The sequence below is a fragment of the Delphinapterus leucas genome, chromosome 6 (genome assembly GCF_059928025.1).
Source record: "Delphinapterus leucas isolate spDelLeu-1000000601 "Yukka" chromosome 6, BTC_Dleu_Yukka2, whole genome shotgun sequence".
Lineage (NCBI taxonomy): Eukaryota > Metazoa > Chordata > Mammalia > Artiodactyla > Monodontidae > Delphinapterus > Delphinapterus leucas.
The window spans coordinates 17,244,878-17,266,342 of NC_143134.1; the positions used below are offsets into that span (position 1 = coordinate 17,244,878).

Below are 21,465 nucleotides of genomic sequence, written 5' to 3' on the forward strand. Positions count from 1 at the left end.
GGGAGTGACACCAGAAAGCACTTCACATGAGAGGAGCTCTTGGAGATACTTCGCAACATTGAAAGCACAAAGGATAAAATGGTAGAAGCTTAGAAAGGAGTATGACAGTTTGCCAAGGTTTTAACAAAGAAAAAACTGCTTTAAATTTCAGTGTTTCTAATGTTCTAAATGACAGTGTACTAAATAAATACTAGTTTAACTGGTCTTTCGTTTTCCTGTACATTGTAACAGCAAGAGATTTCTTCATGTTTTTACGGACAGTTTTAAATGTCACAGAATTATTGCAGTTTTCCCCAGTGATTATTAAGATCTCCTTGCTAAATTATTTTTATAGTCCTGTGCTCTTGTGCAAAGCGAGGCCTGCCTGCAGTTCTGAGGTTGACTTGGAGATTTATTTATATTTTAAAAAATTTGTTATTTTTAAAATTTTTGTACAAGTTTTAAAGGTTACAGTCCATTTAGAGTTATTACAGAATGTTGGCTATATTTCCCGTGTTGTAGATAGGCTACATTTTTGTGGCCTATCTTACACCCAATAGTTTGTACCTCCCCACCATATCACCTCTCCCCACTGGTAACCACTAGTGTGTTCTCTATATCTGTGAGTCTGCTTCTTTTTCATTATATGCATTAGTTGGTTATATTTTTTAGATTCCACATGTAAGTGATACCATATAGTGTTTGTCTTCATCTGGCTTATTTTCACTTAGCATAATGCCCTCCGAGTCTATCCGTGTTGCTGCAAATGGCAAAATTTTATTCTTTTTTTCTTTTTATGGCTGAGTAGTATTCCATTCCATTCCACGTCTTCTTTATCTGTTCATCTGTTGATGGACACTTAGGTTGCTTCCGTATCTTGGCAATTGTAAATAATGCTGCTATGAACATTGGGGTGCATGTATCTTTTGGGGTGTATACCCAGGAGTAGAGTTGCTGGGTAGTTCTGTTTTTAGTTTTTTTGAGAGACTTGTAGATTTATACCAGCATAAGCCAAGCTTCTAGAGGGAAGAGCTGCTCCCCTCACCTTAAATATGTTATGCTAGTAATACACTTTTATTTCTAAAAAGTCTAATAAGAACATATTAGAAAAAGAAAGGGGCATTAGTGCCCAAATTTCAACAGCCAGAGAAGACCACAGTTAATATTTAATATTTTTATCTGTATCTTCTGGATCTATTCCTGTGTGTGTGTATATTTATAGTGATACGTATTTTTTAGTTACAGAAATAGGATTACAGTGTGATTAATTCCAGTCACACCTTTGAATTCTCCACCGAATCGTTCAGGAAAGCTATTTTGCTTGTGCAGTTCTGGATCTACTCTTTTCACGAGTCAGCTACTCATGGCTGGGGAAGCAAGGGTGATTCTGAAGGACTTGGGGCAAATTATCACACACACACTTGATCAGGATTTGTACCAGTGATTCCGCAGCAGTGTCAAAGCACACTTACGTAGGGAACAGTCCTAGGGGGAGCGTAGCTCCCGTTGGCATTAAGCTGCCTGCCAGCATTCAGTCAGTGGAGGGAGGCGATCAGCAGAATGGCAGGGCCACAGCCATTCCGCGTTGATAGAGCTGTGGGCCAGGCTTCAAGGGGCCCAGGACGAATAAGACAGCGGTGTGGCTGTGAGACGTGCCTGGTTGGAGGCAGTTTGACTCACCTAGAGTAATATTTGAATTTGTAAAAGACAGAAAGGTACCTTTCCTTCCTTCCTCACCTCCATTCCCGAAAGGCTGTCTTCAGAGTCCTGGTTCTGTGAAGCCAGGGCGATTTCGTTTATTAAGGGCTATTGGTTATTTACGTATGTAAAGAGCAACGAATACTTCTCTGCTTATTGCCCCTGGTACTTGCTGCAGTCTTGGAATGCAGCAGTCGGAGCTGATTCTACACTCAAACTCCAATCTAGGGGGTAGTTCAGAGCTTTTCTCCACCTCCACCCCCAAGGACAAAAAGGATTCCAAAGTCACAATAAGGACTCCAGCTAGAATTTCTCATGGGGAGAAGAAAGGGATTATAATAGAAATGGCCTAAGCCAAGTGCTTTGGGGATCTTTTCTTCTTTTTTATGTGATCTTGGGCTCTTTTTCTCTTCAGACTCTTTTTTTTTTTTTTTTCCTTTTAGAACTTCTCTGCACCTTGTAGTTGGTGTCGTTAGAGAGGGAAGAAGTGGGGAATGGAGACCGACATGGAACACATTCGTTAGGCCTGCTACTGAATGTCACTGAAGCATTACTTGTAGTTTACACCTGATCAAGCCCTGTTCTCCAGCTTAGGGAAGTATGGGATTGGCCAAGAAGCCTCAGCCAAGATCAAGGAGTAGACATTTGCCTGGAATGCCCTCTCTGTGTATTGTATATACTCCTTGAGGACTGAACGGGATGCCATGGCACAGTTCTGATCCCAGCTCTTTGTTTCCTTGGAAACACTGCTGCAGCATACTTGAGAGAAGAAACCCCCAGAAAAGGGAAAATGAAAATAATAGAAGGGAAGAGGCCTTTTTCTGAGGTTGAGATCCCAGAAGAGATGGGAAGAATTGGAACCCAGAGTATAATTAGAAGGGATATCAGCAAAGAAGAGGAGAAAATTGTCTTCCTGAGTCTGAAGGGAATGGATTGTTCATTTATTTTTCTTTTATATTTATCTAATGGCTAAATGTACCAGGCCTGTGTTACATGCTTGGAATACAGTGGTGGGGTGGTGCAGGTCAGGCTGTCCTCTGCTGTCTTGGAGTTTCCATGCTAGCCATGGAGATGGACAGGAAACCCACGGACAGTCAGTCTGTAAGGAATTCAGGCACGAGAGTAACAGGGTGGCTACTTCTGATTGTTGGTTCAGGCTGCACCTCTCTGAGGATGTGTATTTAAAAGCTAAGGTGGAAGTGATAAGAAACTACCAATATCAAGATCAGGGGAGGAACACCTCAGACAGAGGAAGCAGTCAGTGTGCTCAGGGAACAGATGAAAGGCCCGAGTGGGTGGGTCACGCTCCAGGAGAGGCAGAGTGCTGGGAGCTGGGATAAGAGAGGTAGGCAGGGGCCAGATCACAGAGGGTTTGTCAGCCTGGGTAAGAATTTGAACTTCTTAGAAGTTCAAAGGGAAGCCACTAGAGGATTCTCGATAGGGGATCACGTGATCGGCTGTTGTGGTGGGAGCGGGTGGGGTGGATAGAAGTGGAGAAATAGAAGGAGGCTCTAATATTCACCTGGGCAAGAGAATAGGATGTGATAGTAGAGGTGGGAAGTGAGCTGATTCTTGATATATTTCAGAGGGAGAGTCTTTGACGATTTCCTGATTGACACAGGGCTGGAGGTAGACTGCTAAGACAGAGAGAAGACTCCAGGATAGCATCTGAGCTTTTCTAGTTGACCAGCTGGGTGGTGGTGGTGCCATTAGTATTGGAGAAGGGAATAGACTCAATGGGGTGGTGGGAAGGTGGAAGCAAAAGTTCTGCTTTGGCCCTTTCACTTTGAAATGTCTTTAGACATCCAAGCTGTGCCCAGTAGGCAAGAAATGATGGTGACTATGACTAGGGCAGTGATAGTGGAGGTGGGAGAATGATGGAACTCAAGTCTGTAGTTCCTGGTTGGTGATTTAATTGTGTGTGTGTGTGTGTGTGTGTGTGTGTGTGTGTGTGTGTATGGTATTTAAAGCATATTGGACTGGATGAGATCATCGTGGTCAACGGTCAGCAACCTGCTTCCATGGGTTAAATCTCACCCCCTGCCTGTTTTCATATGGCCCAGGAGCCAAGAATGGCTTTTGCATTTTTTAAATGGTTGGAGGAAAATCAAAAGAATCATAATATTTTGGACTCTTGAAAATTATATGAAGTTCAGATTTCAGTGTTCATAAGTAAAGTTTTATTGGAAAGTAGCCACACTTGTGCATTTGTATATTGTCTGGCTGCTTTCACACTACAAGGGCAGAATTGAGTAATTGTGTATGACTCAAAAAGCCTAAAATATTTCATATCTGACCCCTGATCTAGGTGTGTATAAGGAGAAGGTGGCCTAGGGACACATCCCAGTCAGTATCAACATTTAAGGGCAGTCAAATGTTGAAGCACATAAGAGGGAGTTCGATTTTTATGTCTGTTTTCTCAGGTACCTGCCAAAAAGTGACACTGGTGATTAGGGCTTAGAGAATTGAGTAGTTGGGGGTTTAGGGTAAGAAGAACACATCTACCATATCTTTTATGAGGTCTAGGGAGACCATGTAATTCATAAAATAATTCAGAATCCTTGCATTTGAATAGCTCTTTATCTTTGTAGACTCATCTTGACTGAGACCAGGTAGGTGATGTACAACTTAAGTAACTGTAGTTTTCAGACCATGCTCTGAGAGTAGTATAGAATATTTGGAATCAAGATTGCAATGGAAAATAACGAATGTAATATAGACATTAATGTAAAACTGTAGTTGTAGGTTTAAAAGTTATAACTCAACTCAGTGCATTACTCCTTATAAGGAAATAGAACTTGTAGAATGAATTCTATAGAAAGCCAGAAATTCCCTCTGTCATTCCATTTGCTTTAAAAATCTTTTAGCTAAGGTAACGGATCAATGTATGAGAGCTGAGAGTAGATGATTTCAGTTGTGTACATGTAAGAATGCACTATTGATCAGTGAATTTGATTCTTTTGTAGGAACATACACTGATAGGTTCAGCAAATTCCCAAGATATCCAACTATGTGGAATGGGAATTCTTCCTGAACATTGTATCATAGACATCACATCAGAAGGCCAGGTTATGCTGACTCCTCAAAAGAACACCAGGTAATGTACTTTAATTAGTGTTAATGTCACAGTAATTTTTAAGAGGAAGAAAGTACACTAATTGCGGATGGTATAAGGACGTTTGGCCTTTGTGTGCTTTTATGTTCACTTAAAGAAGATATTCAGTTAGTTACCAAGTCCTTAATATTTAACTTTTTAATATGGCTTAAACCAATCCTTCCTCTCTATACGTACTGCCGTGGCCTTATTTAAATAAGGTCCCCATCAAATCTTTTTTTTTTTCTTTTTCTTTTTTTTGCGGTACGCGGGCCTCTCACTGTTGTGGCCTCTCCCGTTGCGGAGCACAGGCTCCGGATGTGCAGGCTCAGCGGATGGCTCACGGGCCCAGCCGCTCCGTGGCATGTGGGATCTTCCTGGACCGGGGCACGAACCCACATCCCCTGCATTGGCAGGCGGACTCTCAACCACCAGGGAAGCCCCCCATCAAATCTTGATTGGAACTCCTGACAGCACCCTAATCTTCCTGGTCCACTCACCATACAACCAGATGGCTTTCTTCTATTCTTGATGCAAAAATCCCTTACATCCCTCCTGCTTATCTCCTATTCTTCTGCATCTGCCATTCCTCTGGCCAGCTAAGTAATTCCTGTTTGACCTTCAAGGTTAAGTTCTGTCACTGTCTACTTTGGTCTAAAATAAGGGCCCCCAGTACATTTTCCTAGTGTACTTTATGCTTCCTGTTATGTTAATACTTCATACTGTGTTCTTGTGGGCTGTTAGCCTTTATTATCACATTGGACTGTGAGCTCTTTGAGGACAAGGACCTTTCTTTTTTGGTTCTCTATCCTTAGCGTGTAATACCAGACTAATAAATAAGTGCTCAATAAGTAATGAATAGGCATAACATTATACAAATTAAATATTTGTCAGTTTGTTTCCTTGAGCTTTGAAACTGTTATTGCCCTGTTGTGTAACTGGCTATATAACTGTTATAGGTGATGGTTAACTGACATATTGATCTTCCGAATGTTGATTCATCATTATGTCAAAAAATCATTAATACCATCACTAATTTCATCCATAAAGTCTGTAAATATTTGGAAGCTATCAAGCTCATGGTAAAGGATACAAGTGAGAAAAGAGAAAAATAGAGCGTAAGCTGGCCCAGCACTCCCAGCTCTGGTGTGCTATTCTCCTATTAAATAATCACACAGATACCAACCCCAGGGAAGGTTACTCTGAGGCTATGATGAAATAAGATGAAGCAGGCCACATAATAATTTTGTTTCAGCAGAGACAAAAACCAGGGTCACTGTGCCACACCCAAAATACCAAACACCTTCTCTCGGCCAAGTGAGTGGCTGTTTCTTCACCAGTTACAACTTTATCCTCTGTGGATAAGATTTTTGACAAACCCGATCATAGAATTACTCCTGCTCTCTGGCAGTATCCGGTATATACAGAACTCTCACCTCCTTAGACCCTCTCCCAGGATGAGCAGCTGAAGCCCAGTCCTGCAAGAGTCCCCCCGGGCCCCCTCACTGAGATGCCCCCATGCTTCCTGTGGTGTCTCCTCCCCCTGCGTGAGTAATAAACCCAACTGGTTCAACTACGGGAATATTCCTGGTGGTCTTTGGTTGGAAGACATTGACACAAATTTCCCAAAACTCTAATTTTCACTTGAAAGCTTGACATTTACAATTGGCAACAAATACTGTCAGCTGTTTTTGTCAAAGTGACGGGCTGGCTTTGTTCATTTTCAAGAAAATGTCTGCCAGAAAACCACTTTGAGCATGTCTTCTGCTCAAGACAGTTCTTATACTTCGGTATGCATTAGCACAGTGCTTTGTGTGTACTTCTCATTTTGTCACCTGGAATGTTTAAGAAGTTGTGTACTACTCAAGGGTCAAAATTTACTAAAAGTAGTAATTTATTATTTTTAAAAATGTATTTTTTAAAAACATTTTATTGGCGTATAGTTGAGTTTTACTGCTTCATCAAGGACCTTTTCAAGTGAAACATTTTTAGAAATTGTGGGTGCATGGCAGTGAATAATCCAGTGACTACTGATAAATGTTTGGTGCCACTGCTTTCATTTGTGCTAAAACACCAGCAATTTTACTCCTTGCCAGTGCAAACGTCAACATGGTGAAAAAGGGCAGGTTAGTGTTATTATAAAAATAAATTTGATCTTCGGGACCCCATACAGGCCACATGTTGAGAACTGTTATTACAGTCATGCTTTTATTTAACTGCTGCAGCTTTAAAAAATAAGCCTATGTATGTGTTTGCCTTTAATTAAACTCCTCACTGTATGTAAGGTATTCGTGTCATAAAGGCTAAAATCTGCTAATTTTAGTAGGTCCCCTCTTGTCATAACTTTATTTTTTAAGCTCGTGCTTTGAATAATCAGACTGTAGGAGCATAGAGACCAATTACTTTTAGTGCTTAAAAACCCACATGGTAAGTGAAATCTAGATGGAGAGTAAGGTTTTGTGTGTATGCATATACATTAAAAATAACTGGCCGTACAAAGCCAGGTGAGTGCCTTAGGAACGTTAAGAAACTAAGGTAGTATTGGTTGGAGTGACAGAGGAAGTAGAAACCAAACTGGGCTTTGTGAGAAATCAAACTGAGTGAGACTCAGGGTGATAGAGAACGGGAACCCTATTCCAGGTTATAGGACTGGGGTAAGCCTCGCTTTGGAGGAAGAGTCAGCCATGTTTAGTGGACAGAACATAACACCCCTATCCCCCCCCCTCTTTTTTTTTTTGCTGGAGTTGAGAATTCACTAGAAGTGGGAAAGAAGGAGATAAGGAGGGTTTCCTTTTGCAGGGCCTTTAATGTCAAGTTAAAGAACTTGACCTTTATCCTAAACCTAAGCAGGTTAGTCATTCAGTGGAGAGAGGCATGATGACACTGGTATTCCAGGAATATCAATCTTATTGTGGTATGCATAATTTTCTATTTATTTCCTGCCCCTCTAAAATTTTTCCTTAATATCCTTCTACCCGTCATTTCTTCTGTTGAACTCTGTTGTCAAGATAAGCAGTCAAGTGGATCTTACAAATCTTCTATCTATTGGTAGGATATGCACATTTTTCTGTGCTATAGGAAGTTACAGAAGAGTTTAACATAGGCCTCATTTCTTATTACTGATACTATAGATATTTCTGAGTTTAGTTGGTTGACTGGCTCTTTTTATCCGTGTAGATTGGACATACTTGTTTTAGTTGTAGTGTACACTGCTACCATCTTTTTATTACTGGCTGCAGTGGTTCCATATTTACTCCTTAATATGCTGTATAACAAATTTAGAGCTTTGAAAGGTAGAGGATAATAACCTATGATACTTGGTACCATAAGCATTTAAAATAAATCAGCAAAGAAGGAAATACAAGTAATAAAATTCACCAAGGGCAGATATTATTTTGGGGAATTGATTGTTTTGTTTTTCCTATATTGTATTGGAAAAATTAAAGGAGAGAACATGATAATCATTGTTTATATGTTTGACCTCTTCTCCCCACAGAACATTTGTAAATGGCTCCTCTGTATCCAGTCCTATTCAGCTACACCATGGGGACAGGATATTATGGGGGAACAACCACTTCTTCAGGTATGACATTCATGGCTCTTAAATAGGTAGATTTTTGATGATTATACTCTGAAATAGAAAAGTATATATTAAAAAGTAAACTTAATGCTATAAGTATTCTATGTTGTTTTGTGCACATAAGTATGTATTCACTATGCATATGCATTTATTCACTATACATACGCTTGTTCACTATACGATTTGAGCCCAAGGGACACATGAACAAGTACGCTCAGGAGAAATACTGTGTTTACTTACATGGTTTTTCCTTTTTATTTCCCAGTGGAAGATGATTGCTTTGCCATCTGGTATAAGAATTCATTAATTATTTTCTGACATGCTTGTCTTTTTTTTTTTTATTGGAAAAGTAGTGGTTTAAGTTTCCTTATCCATAAAATAAGGTTAATATTTCATTTAGGAATGCTCTCAGCTGCATGTAATGGCAAACTTGACTATAATGGCTTAAACAGATAGTTCATTTCTCTGACAAAGCCGAACTCCCAAGGAGGATGGTTACTGGCATTGGCTAAGCCTCTCAAAAGAGTCATGGCAGAAGTCATGTCATTGTCTTGGCTTTTCCCTGTGGTCTAAAGATGGCCACGCCACTCCAGACATCAAGGCAGCACTCAGGCACATGCGAAGAAAACGAGGTTGAAGGGTGGCAGGAATAGTCCTGACTGTGCTGATGAGAAGAAGCAGGAGTCTTCCCAGAGTCCCCAGCAACCTTCCACTTACGTCTCATTCACTAGAATTTGCCTCTCAGCTGCAAAGGAGGCTGAGAAGGAAAGTGTCTGACCTGGGACTGCATATTGTTTCCCATACAAAATTGGTGTTGTGTTGGTGAGGACGGACTGGCTAGATAGGGTACAAAGTTAAAATCCTGGTCTGTTCCTCTACCTGTCCCTGGCCCTGTGTTTCCTACATCAAGCTGACTAGATCCTTTGCTTGTGGGCCAGTTGCTATTTTGATTGTTGAGAAAAGAGGGGTACAAAGTGTGTGGAAAGTCTTTTTCATTTTTTTCTTTAAACTTAATCAAGTGTAGATTGCTTGGCTTAGTGTTCAAAGTTTCATAGTTTGGGTTAAGTTGATCTTTCCACCATTATCTCACGCAACTTTTGCTCTACAAATTTTGTGTATCTCCGTGTAATTTTTAATTTCTCCAGAGGCTATGAGAGTTTCCATTTTTCCTCATGCTGTTCCTCTGTCCTAACGCCCTGCTTTCTCCTCAGCCTTTAAGGCTGGGCTCAGATGACTTCTTATTCTGTCATCCCTGCCTCTTTCAGTCCAGCGTGAGGTGGTCCTCAGCTTTTCTCTGACGCCTAGCTTGTCACATGGCCTTGTGTCACACTCTCTGTTGTCATTATTTGCGCATGTGCCTGTGTTTTATTTCTACTACTAGAATATAAACTTCTGAGTACAGTAATTGCCTTATATGCACATAGTATCCCCTTGGCATCTAGCAAGTGCTAATATTTAATTAATGCAATGAATAAATGCATATCTTTCTTTAAAAGATAATATTCTCTTTCTCCCCAAGACTTAATTTGCCTAAAAAGAAAAAGAAAGCAGGTGGAGAAGATGAGGAACAAGACACGTCCATGAAGAATGACACCAGTTCTGAGCAGCTGGATGTGGATGGAGACTCATCCAGTGAGGTGTCCAGCGAAATCAACTTCAATTACGAGTACGCGCAGATGGAGGTAACCATGAAGGCTCTGGGCAGTAACGGTGAGCAGATCTGTTGTGCTTTTTAGAATCTTTCAGAGTTGCTAGACTGTTAGAGTTGTTTACAATGGACACTTTTTAAACGTTAGCAACAAAGGAAATCTTCATGTTGTTCTCTGTACTCAATTCTTTTGTGACTTTGGCCTTAATTTATTATGCTTATAAAAACTTGTTTTTTCTTTCTGCCTTGATACACAAATCACTGAAAACTTTGTTCTCATTGATAGAATTTCTCAGGTTTGAGACCTGACTGCCACTGGCTTATTATTGTAGTGGATTTCCGGACCGTTAACTCTGTCTTAGGTTATGTGTAGAACATACAAATAGACCTGCTTTTTTTATATGGAAGATGGTTTGGCATGTATCTGACAGAATAGATAATACGATCAGTAATTGGGAGTAAGGATAGTTAACTGTCTATAAGAATCTTACGTTATTAATTAGGATGACAAACAACATAATAATACAGAACATTTAAAGTATATTGTGTTGTGCAGTTAACCTTTTATTATTTGCCTTAAAAAAAAAAAAACAACACTTGTTTAGATCCCATGCAGTCAATACTGAACAGCCTAGAACAACAGCACGAAGAGGAGAAACGGTCTGCATTGGAGCGCCAGAGGCTCATGTACGAACATGAACTGGAGCAGCTCCGGAGACGGCTGTCTCCTGAGAAACAGAACTGCCGTAGTTCGGACAAGTTTTCCTTCCACTCACCCAGCGCTCAGCAGCGATTGAGGCAGTGGGCGGAAGAGAGGTAGGTGGAGCACAGGGCCTGTGCCACCTGCGTAGCATATGCTCGTCACCTTTAACCCACCTGCATAACATATGGAGCGGAAAAATCTAGGCCTTACTTTAAAAATGAATTACATTAAAAGAGAGTGTTACAGCTAGGAACCACTTGGCATTGTCTTTCCCCTCCCCACTTTTGAAAAAAAAAAAAGGGAATTGTCAATTTATATTGATTTATTTAAAGCCGCCCCTGTTAGGTGCTGCCCCATTTTCAGTTTGTATGGCTTTTGGATTTGACTAAGCAAGTATGTGTACTTAGAAGTTATACTTTATCATTGTATATTATACTTTAGGTTCTGAAGCGTGGGTAGATGCTTTTTTTAAAAAAGGAAAAAGAGAAAGGTGGTTTATCAGGTAGGTAAAGCACGGTACCAATGAGATTCAGATTGCAAGTTTGATCTCTATTTGAGCTAATTAGCATTGCACTAAATGTTTTATCCATGGTTACAGACGTATTTAACTAACCTCTTGCTCTTCAGAGTTTGGTCTGCAGACAGGTAGCATCTCTGTCACCTGGAGATTGATAAAAATGTAGTGTTTTGGGTCCCCCCATCCCAGACCTACTGAGTCAAAATCTTCAGTTTATCAAGATTCCCAGGTGATTTGTATACACAGTCAAGTTTGCCAAGCCCTAGTCTCTGGCCAGCTTCTTACAGGAGCATGTGCCCGTGCTTGTAATGTAGCCCACATTCAAGTGCGTGCATGGGCCAGCGTTGGTGATGTATTCCCTGTGTGCAAAAGACAGTTGTAAAGCTTGGTTCGCAGTTTGGTGTTGACGTACCATGCACTATATAATATTCTGATGTGCTGCTTTAATGGTTATCTGCCCCCCACCCCTTTTTTTTTTTTGAAGAGAAGCAACACTGAATAACAGCCTGATGAGGCTGAGGGAACAAATCGTTAAGGCCAATCTGTTGGTGAGAGAAGCTAGTTACATTGCGGAAGAACTGGATAAACGGACAGAGTATAAAGTAACCCTACAGATTCCAGCTTCCAGCCTCGATGCCAACAGGAAGGTGAGATTGACGTTAATGAAAACAAAGATATCGCTGGATAAAACGCCTTCATATTATTCAGACACCGGGGTGGGGGGTTTGCCCTCCCCCCCATCCCCAGCAGTACCCGTACCCCAAGTGGTTCTTCCCTTCATGCTATTCCTCTGCCACCCGCCACCCCTCCCCCCCAAGTTAGGGATTCATTTTACCTATAGCATGTTATTTTCTACTTGTCACTAGATGGCATGGCACAACTGTCCACTAGTTGTTTCATGTGGGTATTCAAAATCACAATTCTCTCTTTTTTTTTTTATAATGTAAGAAGCCTTATAAAATGCAGAGGGCAAGTCCCATCATAGTCTCCTATCCTTGCCATTCAGTTTTCTCACTTATTTGGGTTCTTTTATAGCTCTTGATCATGTTAGTACATAATTTTTGATGGATTAGGTAGCATTTTGTATTCAGATATTCGTTTCCCTACCTGGCTGAATATAAGGTAGACGGGCCTTTGCAGTATGCGAGAGAACGGTAATTTTTGAACTTCAGAATTCTAAAACCCTTGCTTCGTTATGTAAATTCTGTTTCTTTGGAACTGATTATAGGCAAGATGTTAAGGCAACATTGGCGCCTTTCATAATTCTCCAAAGTTCTAAGTAGACGTATCAGAACAGTTAAAAAAATTTCCGGTAAATCTCAGTTGATTAGATATCTGATAGGTACATCTCTCTGGGGGAGATCTACAGGGGCGTTTTTATTTTCTACTTTGTGATTTCAAAACATTTAAATATTTTTCTACATTAAAAGCACGTTGCTTTTCTAAGCTAGAAAAACTTAAATGAGTACTATTAATTTTTTTTGAGGTGAAATTCACGTAACATAAAATTAATTAAAGTGAACAATTCAGTGGCATGTAGTACCTTCACAGTGTTGTACAACCAGCATCTCTACCTGGTTCTGTACCGTCTTAATAATAAATTCAAACTATGTATATTTGGAAGTTGGTATCATTTGTTGCCTCCAAATGGGTAAATAGGATACTTTTCACAGCTTACTCTTTTAATCATTTGTGTTTTGTATCACATTAAGATACTTAGCCATTCAGAAATTTTTTAAAATTCTAACTTTTGAAAGGTAAAAATTCTTCACCATCCATCCCACAAACTTTCCCTTCCCATTCAGTGCTTATGACTCTCTTCCTACCCACTGATACTCTTTGGTCATATGATGTCCTGAATAAAACATTTTTGACTTCCCCATAGACATGGTCTACTTTTCTGGGATTTAAGTTTAAATTTAGATTTATACTTAAATTTAAATTTTGACTGCAGTTAGATAGAAAGAGGTTATATTAAGCTTGTAAGATTCCTGGGAAGTTCTGCACTGAACAGATTAAAGAATGATACAGTTTCCATTTTAGTCGATGACATTTGACTGGTGGGTATAGAATGTTGGGGTTGATGTCTACGATGCATAGATATCTCTGTGCTTCCCAACGCCACTCTTACTGTCTTCGCAGCGAGGCTCTCTCCTTAGTGAACCTGCCATCCAGGTGAGAAGAAAAGGAAAAGGGAAGCAGATTTGGTCTTTGGAAAAACTGGACAACAGGTTATTGGATATGAGAGATCTTTATCAGGAGTGGAAGGAGTGTGAAGAAGATACCCCAGTAAGTTACTTGAGAAAAACTACTTAACTGATAGTCACAGAAGGAACCACTCAGGAATGAGCCTGCCCATTTTAGGGAAGAACTGTTCATTTTTCCAAAATATCTTGTTTAATAAATACAACACTTATTTTAATCCTGTCAATTGTTTAGCTAGTCAAGAATTTTAATAACCTATTTTTCTGGCATCTTCTCTTCTCCACATTTGTGTTCTGTGGATTTCTAGTAGAATCTTCTATGTTTGTTCTGGCTTCTGTTGGTGTTACGTGTATCTGTCTCCCATGGTTTTACTCAGGCCTTAATATCTCTCTTCCCATTTCTCAACATATTTTAACCTTGCAAATAACAAAACTACAACATCTGTTTTTTGAACTGAACATCAGTGGTACCTTAATATTTATACTATTAGGAACATTTTTTGAAGGCGTTTTGATCCTAAAGCAGGTGCCATAGGTCTGAATTCTGGTACTCTCTCCTCAAGTTTCAGGTTTGCTCATTTAGGTCAGCCGTGTGCTTGTACCTATTTAAAATAGAAGTATGAATTATGTATATTTTTACATATTTTCAACACTGCTGGTCCTAGGGCCCCATAGAGTTGTTTACTTCCTTAGCCTCTTGTTTTGTAAAAATGTTCATCAAGGGCTTCCCTGGTGGCGCAGTGGTTGAGAGTCTGCCTGCTGATGCAGGGGACACGGGTTTGCGCCCCGGTCCGGGAAGATCCCACATGCCGCCGAACGGCTAGGCCCGTGAGCCATGGCCGCTGAGCCTGCGCGTCCGGAGCCTGTGCTCCGCAACGGGAGAGGCCGCAACAGTGAGAGGCCCGCGTACCGCAAAAAAAAAAAAAAAAAAAAAAAAAAGTTCATCAATAAAAATGACTTCTTATAGTTAGATGACATTTTTTTCTTAAAACATTTTTTTCCATTTTCTTCTGTATTCCTCTCCTATTTCAACTTAGAAATGAAATAACATTAACAACAAATAACAAGCAAACCACACTCTTGTAAGGGGGTCACCTCTCATTAGCAGCAGCGTGTCTAATGATTTGGTAGGGACAGGTGGAATAGATGTGAATGAAAAATAGAGTACTTTTGTACACTCCGCTGATTTTTCTAGTCAACGTATGCTTTCTCTATTTTCGCAGCAAGGTTTCCATGGAAGGGAGAAGAAATGATGAAAGTAATGATGTGTTATTGGGATTGCTCTCTCATGGGTGAAGGGTGCTGACCACCATTCTAAGCGGGAATGAGGAAGAGTGTGTGTGTGTGTGTGCGTGTGCATGTGTGCGTGCATGCAATACAATGCTATACTTCGGCTAAGTTTAATGACTTTATTAGACTGCATCAAAAAGTGGTAGGTTGAATTCGTTTATTTTAAGAGATTTTCTGAAGCTGTATGTTTCGAATCTCTCCAAAGGTGATACGGTCTTACTTCAAGCGTGCAGATCCGTTCTATGATGAGCAGGAAAATCACAGTCTCATTGGGATGGCTAATGTCTTCCTTGAGTCCCTCTTCTATGATGTGAAGTTACAATATGCTGTTCCAATCATCAACCAGAAAGGAGAGGTTAGTTTTCTCCTCGTGCCTTGTGTCCCGCAGAGAACAGTTCGAGGAACAACAGGGTGGTGATAGTAAATTGTTGTTATAATTTTTCATCAATAACGACAAGCATTATCTATGTGTATTATTAATATCTGTGTTTCCATACTGCTGGATGGTGATTATTCCAAATAAATACTTTGAGGAAAAGTAACTGGTAGAACCTGTTATACCACTGAGCTAACCACTTGACTGTACCACAGAGGAAAGAACAAAATCTGGAGAAAGGATCTGCTTCTGTCCCCCCTGCTGTAGGTGGCAGGCCGGCTGCACGTAGAGGTGATGCGCATTAGTGGTGACATCGGGGAGAGAATTGCGGGGGGTGATGATGCTGCAGATGCGCCCTTTGATAAGGAGACCCAGGAGAACAAACTCGTGTGCATGGTAAGGCCCACTTTCCTTTAGAAGTAGTAGAAGTACAGCTGGTTTTGAGGATTGTGGGTATTTAGACAGTAAATACTGTGTCCTTTTTCAAATTTTGAAAATATCTGTCTCTAAATAAATCTTTAGTATTTAGTGTTCTAGAGAGCATATTTCATCACATTTTCCTGACATTCCAGGTAGCCAGGTATTTCCACTCCCTTCCTCTGTGACCCCTTGGATAAGTCACCTCTTTCTTCTGGGCTGTTCTGCCCTAAAATTATGTGAATTTGAGTTTGTCTGAACTTCTCTCTAGAGAAGCCAGTTTTCTCACACAGGTTTCCTCCTCCTTTTGGGCCTCTTCTGATGTTGGAGGTGTGTCCCAGCCCTGGTCCTATTGCTAAGGAGCCGCCTAAGCCACTCTTCACACTGTCTTTCCATGTTTCTTGTTTCCTCTTCAGGAGCATGCCTTTGCTTGTGCTGTCCCATCATGTCCTCGCCCCAGACCCTTTCCTCTCTGCTCTTCCCACGCATGCTGTTCCTGAACTGTGTGTTGGGTATCGTCTGTGAGACACTGTCAGGCGCTGGGAATATGAAAATGAGTAAGGCAGGACTCGTGCTGTCAGGGGAGCAACCCGTGTAGTTGGTGTGCACCTTTGGGGGATGCAGAGGTAAACAGAGGACTCCAGTGTTGTGTGACGCCGTGTGCTCTGAGAGGGGTAGATACGAGTTGCTCTGGGACACAGAGTAGGGGTCATCAATGAATGCACATAGTGAGGTCTGAGGGATATTTCTGGAAAGATGAGACTCAGAGTGAACTGGAAGGAGAGCATGTTATGTAAAGCTGTCCTCTCCCTAGGGGGCTGTGGTATCGTCACGGGTGGTTGCTGGGCGCGTGTTAGGTCAGCATAGGTAGGGCCGCCTCTTCACTCATTATGACAAGGAGAACATCCCATCGTGCATTTCCAGGCACACTCTAGTGGGCCAGGGTGCCATGGGTTGAGAATCACCCAGGAACCACTTAAAAAGGTTTTTGAAGACGAGAAGTCAGCAAGGGGCTTAGACACCGTGTGTGGGTGAGGAGGCCATTCAAAGGTGAGGCCAGGAAGCCCACACTTCGCTCTCATTTCACAGTCTATCCTAGGTCCAGTCTTGTAGCTCAGTAACTAGTTCTAGAATTGAGTTTCACTTTGAAAGGAGAAAGTTAGGCATCAGCTACAGGTATGGAGCAGCTAAAGCTGTTAGAGTTGGGCCACCTTCCGTAGGTCTTTGCATGTATTTAGGAGGTCTCAATTAGTAATTGACGGTCCATTGCTTCCGTGTGACGGGGAAGTATTCTTAATTCACTAAAAGGTGAATCTTTGTACTGTACTCGATTTCAGAACATTTCCCTTGAGGTTATAGGATTATCAAAGATGGGGAGACATAGGCTTTGTGACTCATAATGGCCCATTTTAAAGGGGATGGACCAGAAATGCAACCTGTGAAAGTTACCATTCGTGAAGTAACATGTGAGGGTACTGTCTCACTTGGGAAATGTATCTTTGTCACTGGGTAACTTAGGCTTTTTTTTTTTTAAATGAAGTTAAAATGTATTAATATTTTTTTATGGAAGACATCAAACCTATAGAAAAGTAGTAGGATAGTGTCATGGACCCCCATTCATCCTCCCTCGACTATCAACTCGTGGTCAGTCTTGTTTCGTTCATATACACAAGCTGCTTCTCCGCTGTCCCCTTCCCTTGGATTATTTTGAAGCAATACCAGACATCATATTTCTTCAAGAATAGTTTAGTATATATATCTCCAAAAGAAGAGGACTTTTAAAAAACCAACCTAGCCAGGATATCATGATCAAGAGTTAATACTTTTTTAATATCATGAAATATCCAGTCAGTTTCCCTGGTCGTCTTGGTGTCTTTAGTCTATTTTATATTTTAATCTTTAGGCTCTGGCCCTTATGCTTGCTCCCTCCTGCTTGCCCTCTCTCTCTCTCTCACTCTGAAATTTGTTTATTGTAGAAACTGCGTTGTCATCGTGTGTTTTCTCATAGTCTGGATTTTGCTGGTTGGTATTATTTACTGTGTTAAGGTGTATTTGCTGTAAATTGGGAGTTAGATATAAAGGTGACCTATGGGGGAGGGGAGGGGCGATGATCCTTTACAGGGTGAGGTGTCTTCCATCAGAAGGCACATCATGTCTGGTTCTCTTTTGGGGTTGTTAGCAATCGTTGATGGTTATTACCTAGGTATTTCATTAGGAGTTAGAAAAAATAATTCTATCATCCCTTCATTTATTAGCTGGAATTCTGTAGAGTGAACCTTCCTACTGTCAACTATTTTGCTATTCAGAGGTGCAATTTGTATCTAAAAGGCAGGGTGAATGCTCCATTCTCTCCCTTTATTCACTAGTTTTCAAAATAATGAATTGGTTTTCCTACTATTATGCAAAAGTGACAAGTGAGGTTTTTTTGGTTTGGTCTTCGTATCATTATGAACTCTTGGATTTAAATATACTTGGTGTGTTTTGATCCATTGTATTCACTACCTATATCGAAGCTCAAACGATCCAATCTTTGGCCTGTGGAGGCCTCTTCGGGTGGCTCCTGAGTCCTTTGATACAACCCTAACCCTCAGAGAGTGTGCCAGCTTTCCTGCTCTGGTGTGGCACAGACTGTACATTCCTTGTCCCAGACCATTTCTCCAAGGAACTGGATCCCTTTCAGTGGGGAGTGGTTTTTAGACACCATATTCTGAGTGTGTAATAGCCTTTTGTGTAAAAGGAGGAAGACAAATAAACTGTATGGTAGTTAAATATTGGTGGGGAAAAAAACAAAGGATACCAGTTTGGGGACACTTAAGATATCACAGGTGATGAGTATCACTGGCCCTTAAAAGAAGACTAGATTTATTTTTCTGTCTTGAAAAAAAGTATGCACATATTAACATATTGATCATTTTAATTACATTAAATAAAATTAGTGTATTTTAAAACCACGAACAACATCAGTTGTCTCCCGACATTTCAGGGCTGTAGGTCTTGGAGCAGTGGCAAGTTGAAGTCTGTGGTATTCTGACACCTGGTGGTGATTTTGGTTTCTGCAAGCAAAAACTTAAACCTATGTTCTAGATATCATTCCTGATATTTTTATTCCTGATATTCTTTATTCCTGCAGTCTCATTCCTGAGGAGTTGCCTATAGGGGAGAGAGTTCAGCATATGAAACCTTGCTTTCTTATTTATTTCAATCTTAAAATTGAAATTGATTTCTAAGAAAGGAAATTAACTTTCAGATGGAATTCAGTCACAAAGAAGTATGTATTGAACATCCATCCACGTAACGCCTGGTAGTGATTTCATTCATTGTATTTCATTGGTATGGTTAGTCCTCACACATCTATCATTAGGTAGCTATCCTGTTTTCCATAGGAGAAAAACTAAGCCTAAGAATTTAAGTAATTTGCTCATAAACAGAAGCTAATAAGTGGCAGAAATTTTTATTTAGATCTTTGTACTCCAGAATATTGCAGTCTTCCCAAATACCACATTGCCTCATCTTAAAGAATATAATAAGCATTTTAAACACTTAATGAAAAGGGCATGGTTTTTAAAATTTAATGAAAAATTAATTGCCAAATACTAATGGCTATATTTGGTTTGGACAAACAAAATGTGTTAGTCAGTCTGTCTTTCATAGCCTGGGAATTGCTATCTAGATGTTTCAAACTCTATGCCATCACAGGAAAAAGTGAGTAATAGCAGGAGTGCCCATCCGTTGCTTACCCATTATAGAAGAAAATAGTCGTCTGCTTTGCATGATTTTCTGTGTCATTATTAATACTTCATTAAACAGTAAGAACATTTGTGGTTGCTAAACTATGTAAACTTCTGCCACATACTCAAATCTGTTTTTGTTAATTTTACGCACTGGAGGTTTAGAGTGCGTCATACAACATGTAGGAAGCGACCAGGTGAAGAGCATGATAACTGATCAGTGTGCAGTCTCCTGAAGGTTGGCCTCATGGATTATGAAGTCAGAATTTAGCTTAGTTAATTTCAGATTTAGTTTCTTCCACAACTTATCACAAAAGTTAAAAATCAACCTGACACTGCCTGCCAAAAGAAATATTTAGACCATTGGCTGCTTTAAAGTCTATTATGGGCATTTCTTCTGGGGGCGTTCTGGTCTGATTAAACACATACTTCTGTAATCGCACATAGTTATCACAAAACCCCACACCCCAGCAGCCCAGGGCACATTTCCTTTGATCTGGCCCTCCTCCCTGAATCTGCACGGAGGAGGCATCGTACACATCGCTGCAGAGAATGGTCAGCGGTCACCATCTTTTGTCTCCTCCGTTCACCCCTCCAGATCTTCAGAGTATACATTCCTGATGCTTTTAAAGTTTTCCAGAAACGCTCTAGTAGCAAGTAACATTCCAATTGAGAACGTTGTTCTTTATTATACATTAAAATATCAAATAAATGTTTTTTTGCCCTTTTCTGAATATTTACTGCTTACTGGTATGCACACTGTTTTCATTCTTCATTCATCATTCATCATTCTTAACAATCTTGTGTCCTTGGGCCATAGTATCCATAGTTGGCCGAGTTTGTGTGGTTGAATGGTGCTGATGTTTGAGAACTTTCTTCTTCCGAAGATGATGATGATATAAAAACTAGAATTTTAAATGTTCTTCATCAGCCTGTAAATGCTTTAAAATGTCCACTTGTATATCGTCAAGGTTACTGATACCTTGTGTCAACCTCTCACTAAATATGACATTTCACAGATGCAAAAATACAGCCCAGGTTGAATGAGATTTGGTCAACGTAAACCAGCTGTTAGTGACACAGTCAGCACTAGAGCCTGTGTCTCTGACTCAAAGTACTTCTTGGAACTTTCTGAGTTAAAAACAGTCTTCCTTTTCCTTCAGGTTAAAATACTTCAAGCCACCGGCTTGCCACAGCATCTTTCCCACTTTGTATTCTGCAAATACAACTTCTGGGATCAACAGGAGCCGGTAATTGTTGCACCCGAGGTGGATACCTCATCCTCTCCTGTCAGCAAGGAACCTCAGTGCATGGTTGTCTTTGATCAATGCAATGTAAGTGTGTTTTCCAGACTGGGGCAGCATTTAATTACTCAGGTCAAAACAAAAAGCAACCCATATTTTGTTGAGTAATTTGGTACCAGTCTGTGTCTTGGATCAGTTTCTTAGAGTGGGGTTGGAGTCAAAGACTAAAGTGCCATCAACACACTGTATGTACGTGTTAAACTTACACAACGTTATATGTCAATTATATCTCTGTAAGCCTGGGGGAAAAAGCAAAACTATAGTGTCAGTGCATGTAACTCCTCCAGCTTCAAAAGTTAACTTTTGTGTGACTATATGTACATATGTCTACTCTTTTCCAGAAGGAATCCATGTTTTGTATGAGTTACTGGAGAAACTGTCATCTGGGAAGGTTAGGAAAGTAGTGTTTTAGAGAAAGTGAAGATAGAAGGGAGACAAGAACTAGCATTGTGGAGCCCCTAATGTTCTGTTCAGCACTTTGTGATTCTTTCATTTGCTCTTTCCCACGGTTGTATTTGATGACAGTGCTTTTTTTTAGCTGAAGAAGTCGGTTCAGAGGTCATTTGCCCATGGCTAGTAACTAGCAGAGCCGGGACTGTCAGATTCTAAATTCTCTTTTTCTACTTTATCTCACTTGAGCCATCTCATTTTTTTTTTTTCGAGAGAGGTCTCTTTCTAATCTGTTTAAAACAGAAATACTTTTGTTGTGCTAAAGATCGAGAGAGAGAGAGATTCTATGACTTTTTAAAATAAACTTTTTTAGAGCTTAATCCTAATTATTGCAAGAGGCTGTTTTACATCTATCGTACAAAGATGGACAGGTAGGAGAATTTTTTTAAAATAGGTGATTATTTGCACTGATGATCAGTATTTATTTCCTTTCTCTCTCATTATTGGAGACAGTTAACTTCCTAAAAACTGGAAAAA

The 21,465-nt window shown here is 40.3% G+C and overlaps 1 protein-coding gene across 15 annotated transcripts in view; it reads left to right on the forward strand.

Annotated features, from left to right (window-relative positions):
- KIF13B (kinesin family member 13B) overlaps positions 1–21,465 on the forward strand; it is a 230,857-nt gene that overhangs the window by 97,663 nt on the left and 111,729 nt on the right. For all 15 annotated transcript variants that reach the window (XR_016393491.1, XR_016393487.1, XR_016393488.1 and 12 more), the window contains 9 exons: positions 4,644–4,774; positions 8,268–8,354; positions 9,871–10,061; positions 10,605–10,815; positions 11,704–11,866; positions 13,362–13,508; positions 14,919–15,068; positions 15,357–15,485; positions 20,398–20,568. Coding sequence is in view for 4 of the 15 variants with exons in the window: in XM_022594943.2 (XP_022450651.2) it covers positions 4,644–4,774; positions 8,268–8,354; positions 9,871–10,061; positions 10,605–10,815; positions 11,704–11,866; positions 13,362–13,508; positions 14,919–15,068; positions 15,357–15,485; positions 20,398–20,568 (1,380 nt within the window). In the remaining 11 variants the exon portion in view is untranslated. The remainder of the gene's footprint in view (positions 1–4,643; positions 4,775–8,267; positions 8,355–9,870; positions 10,062–10,604; positions 10,816–11,703; positions 11,867–13,361; positions 13,509–14,918; positions 15,069–15,356; positions 15,486–20,397; positions 20,569–21,465) is intronic.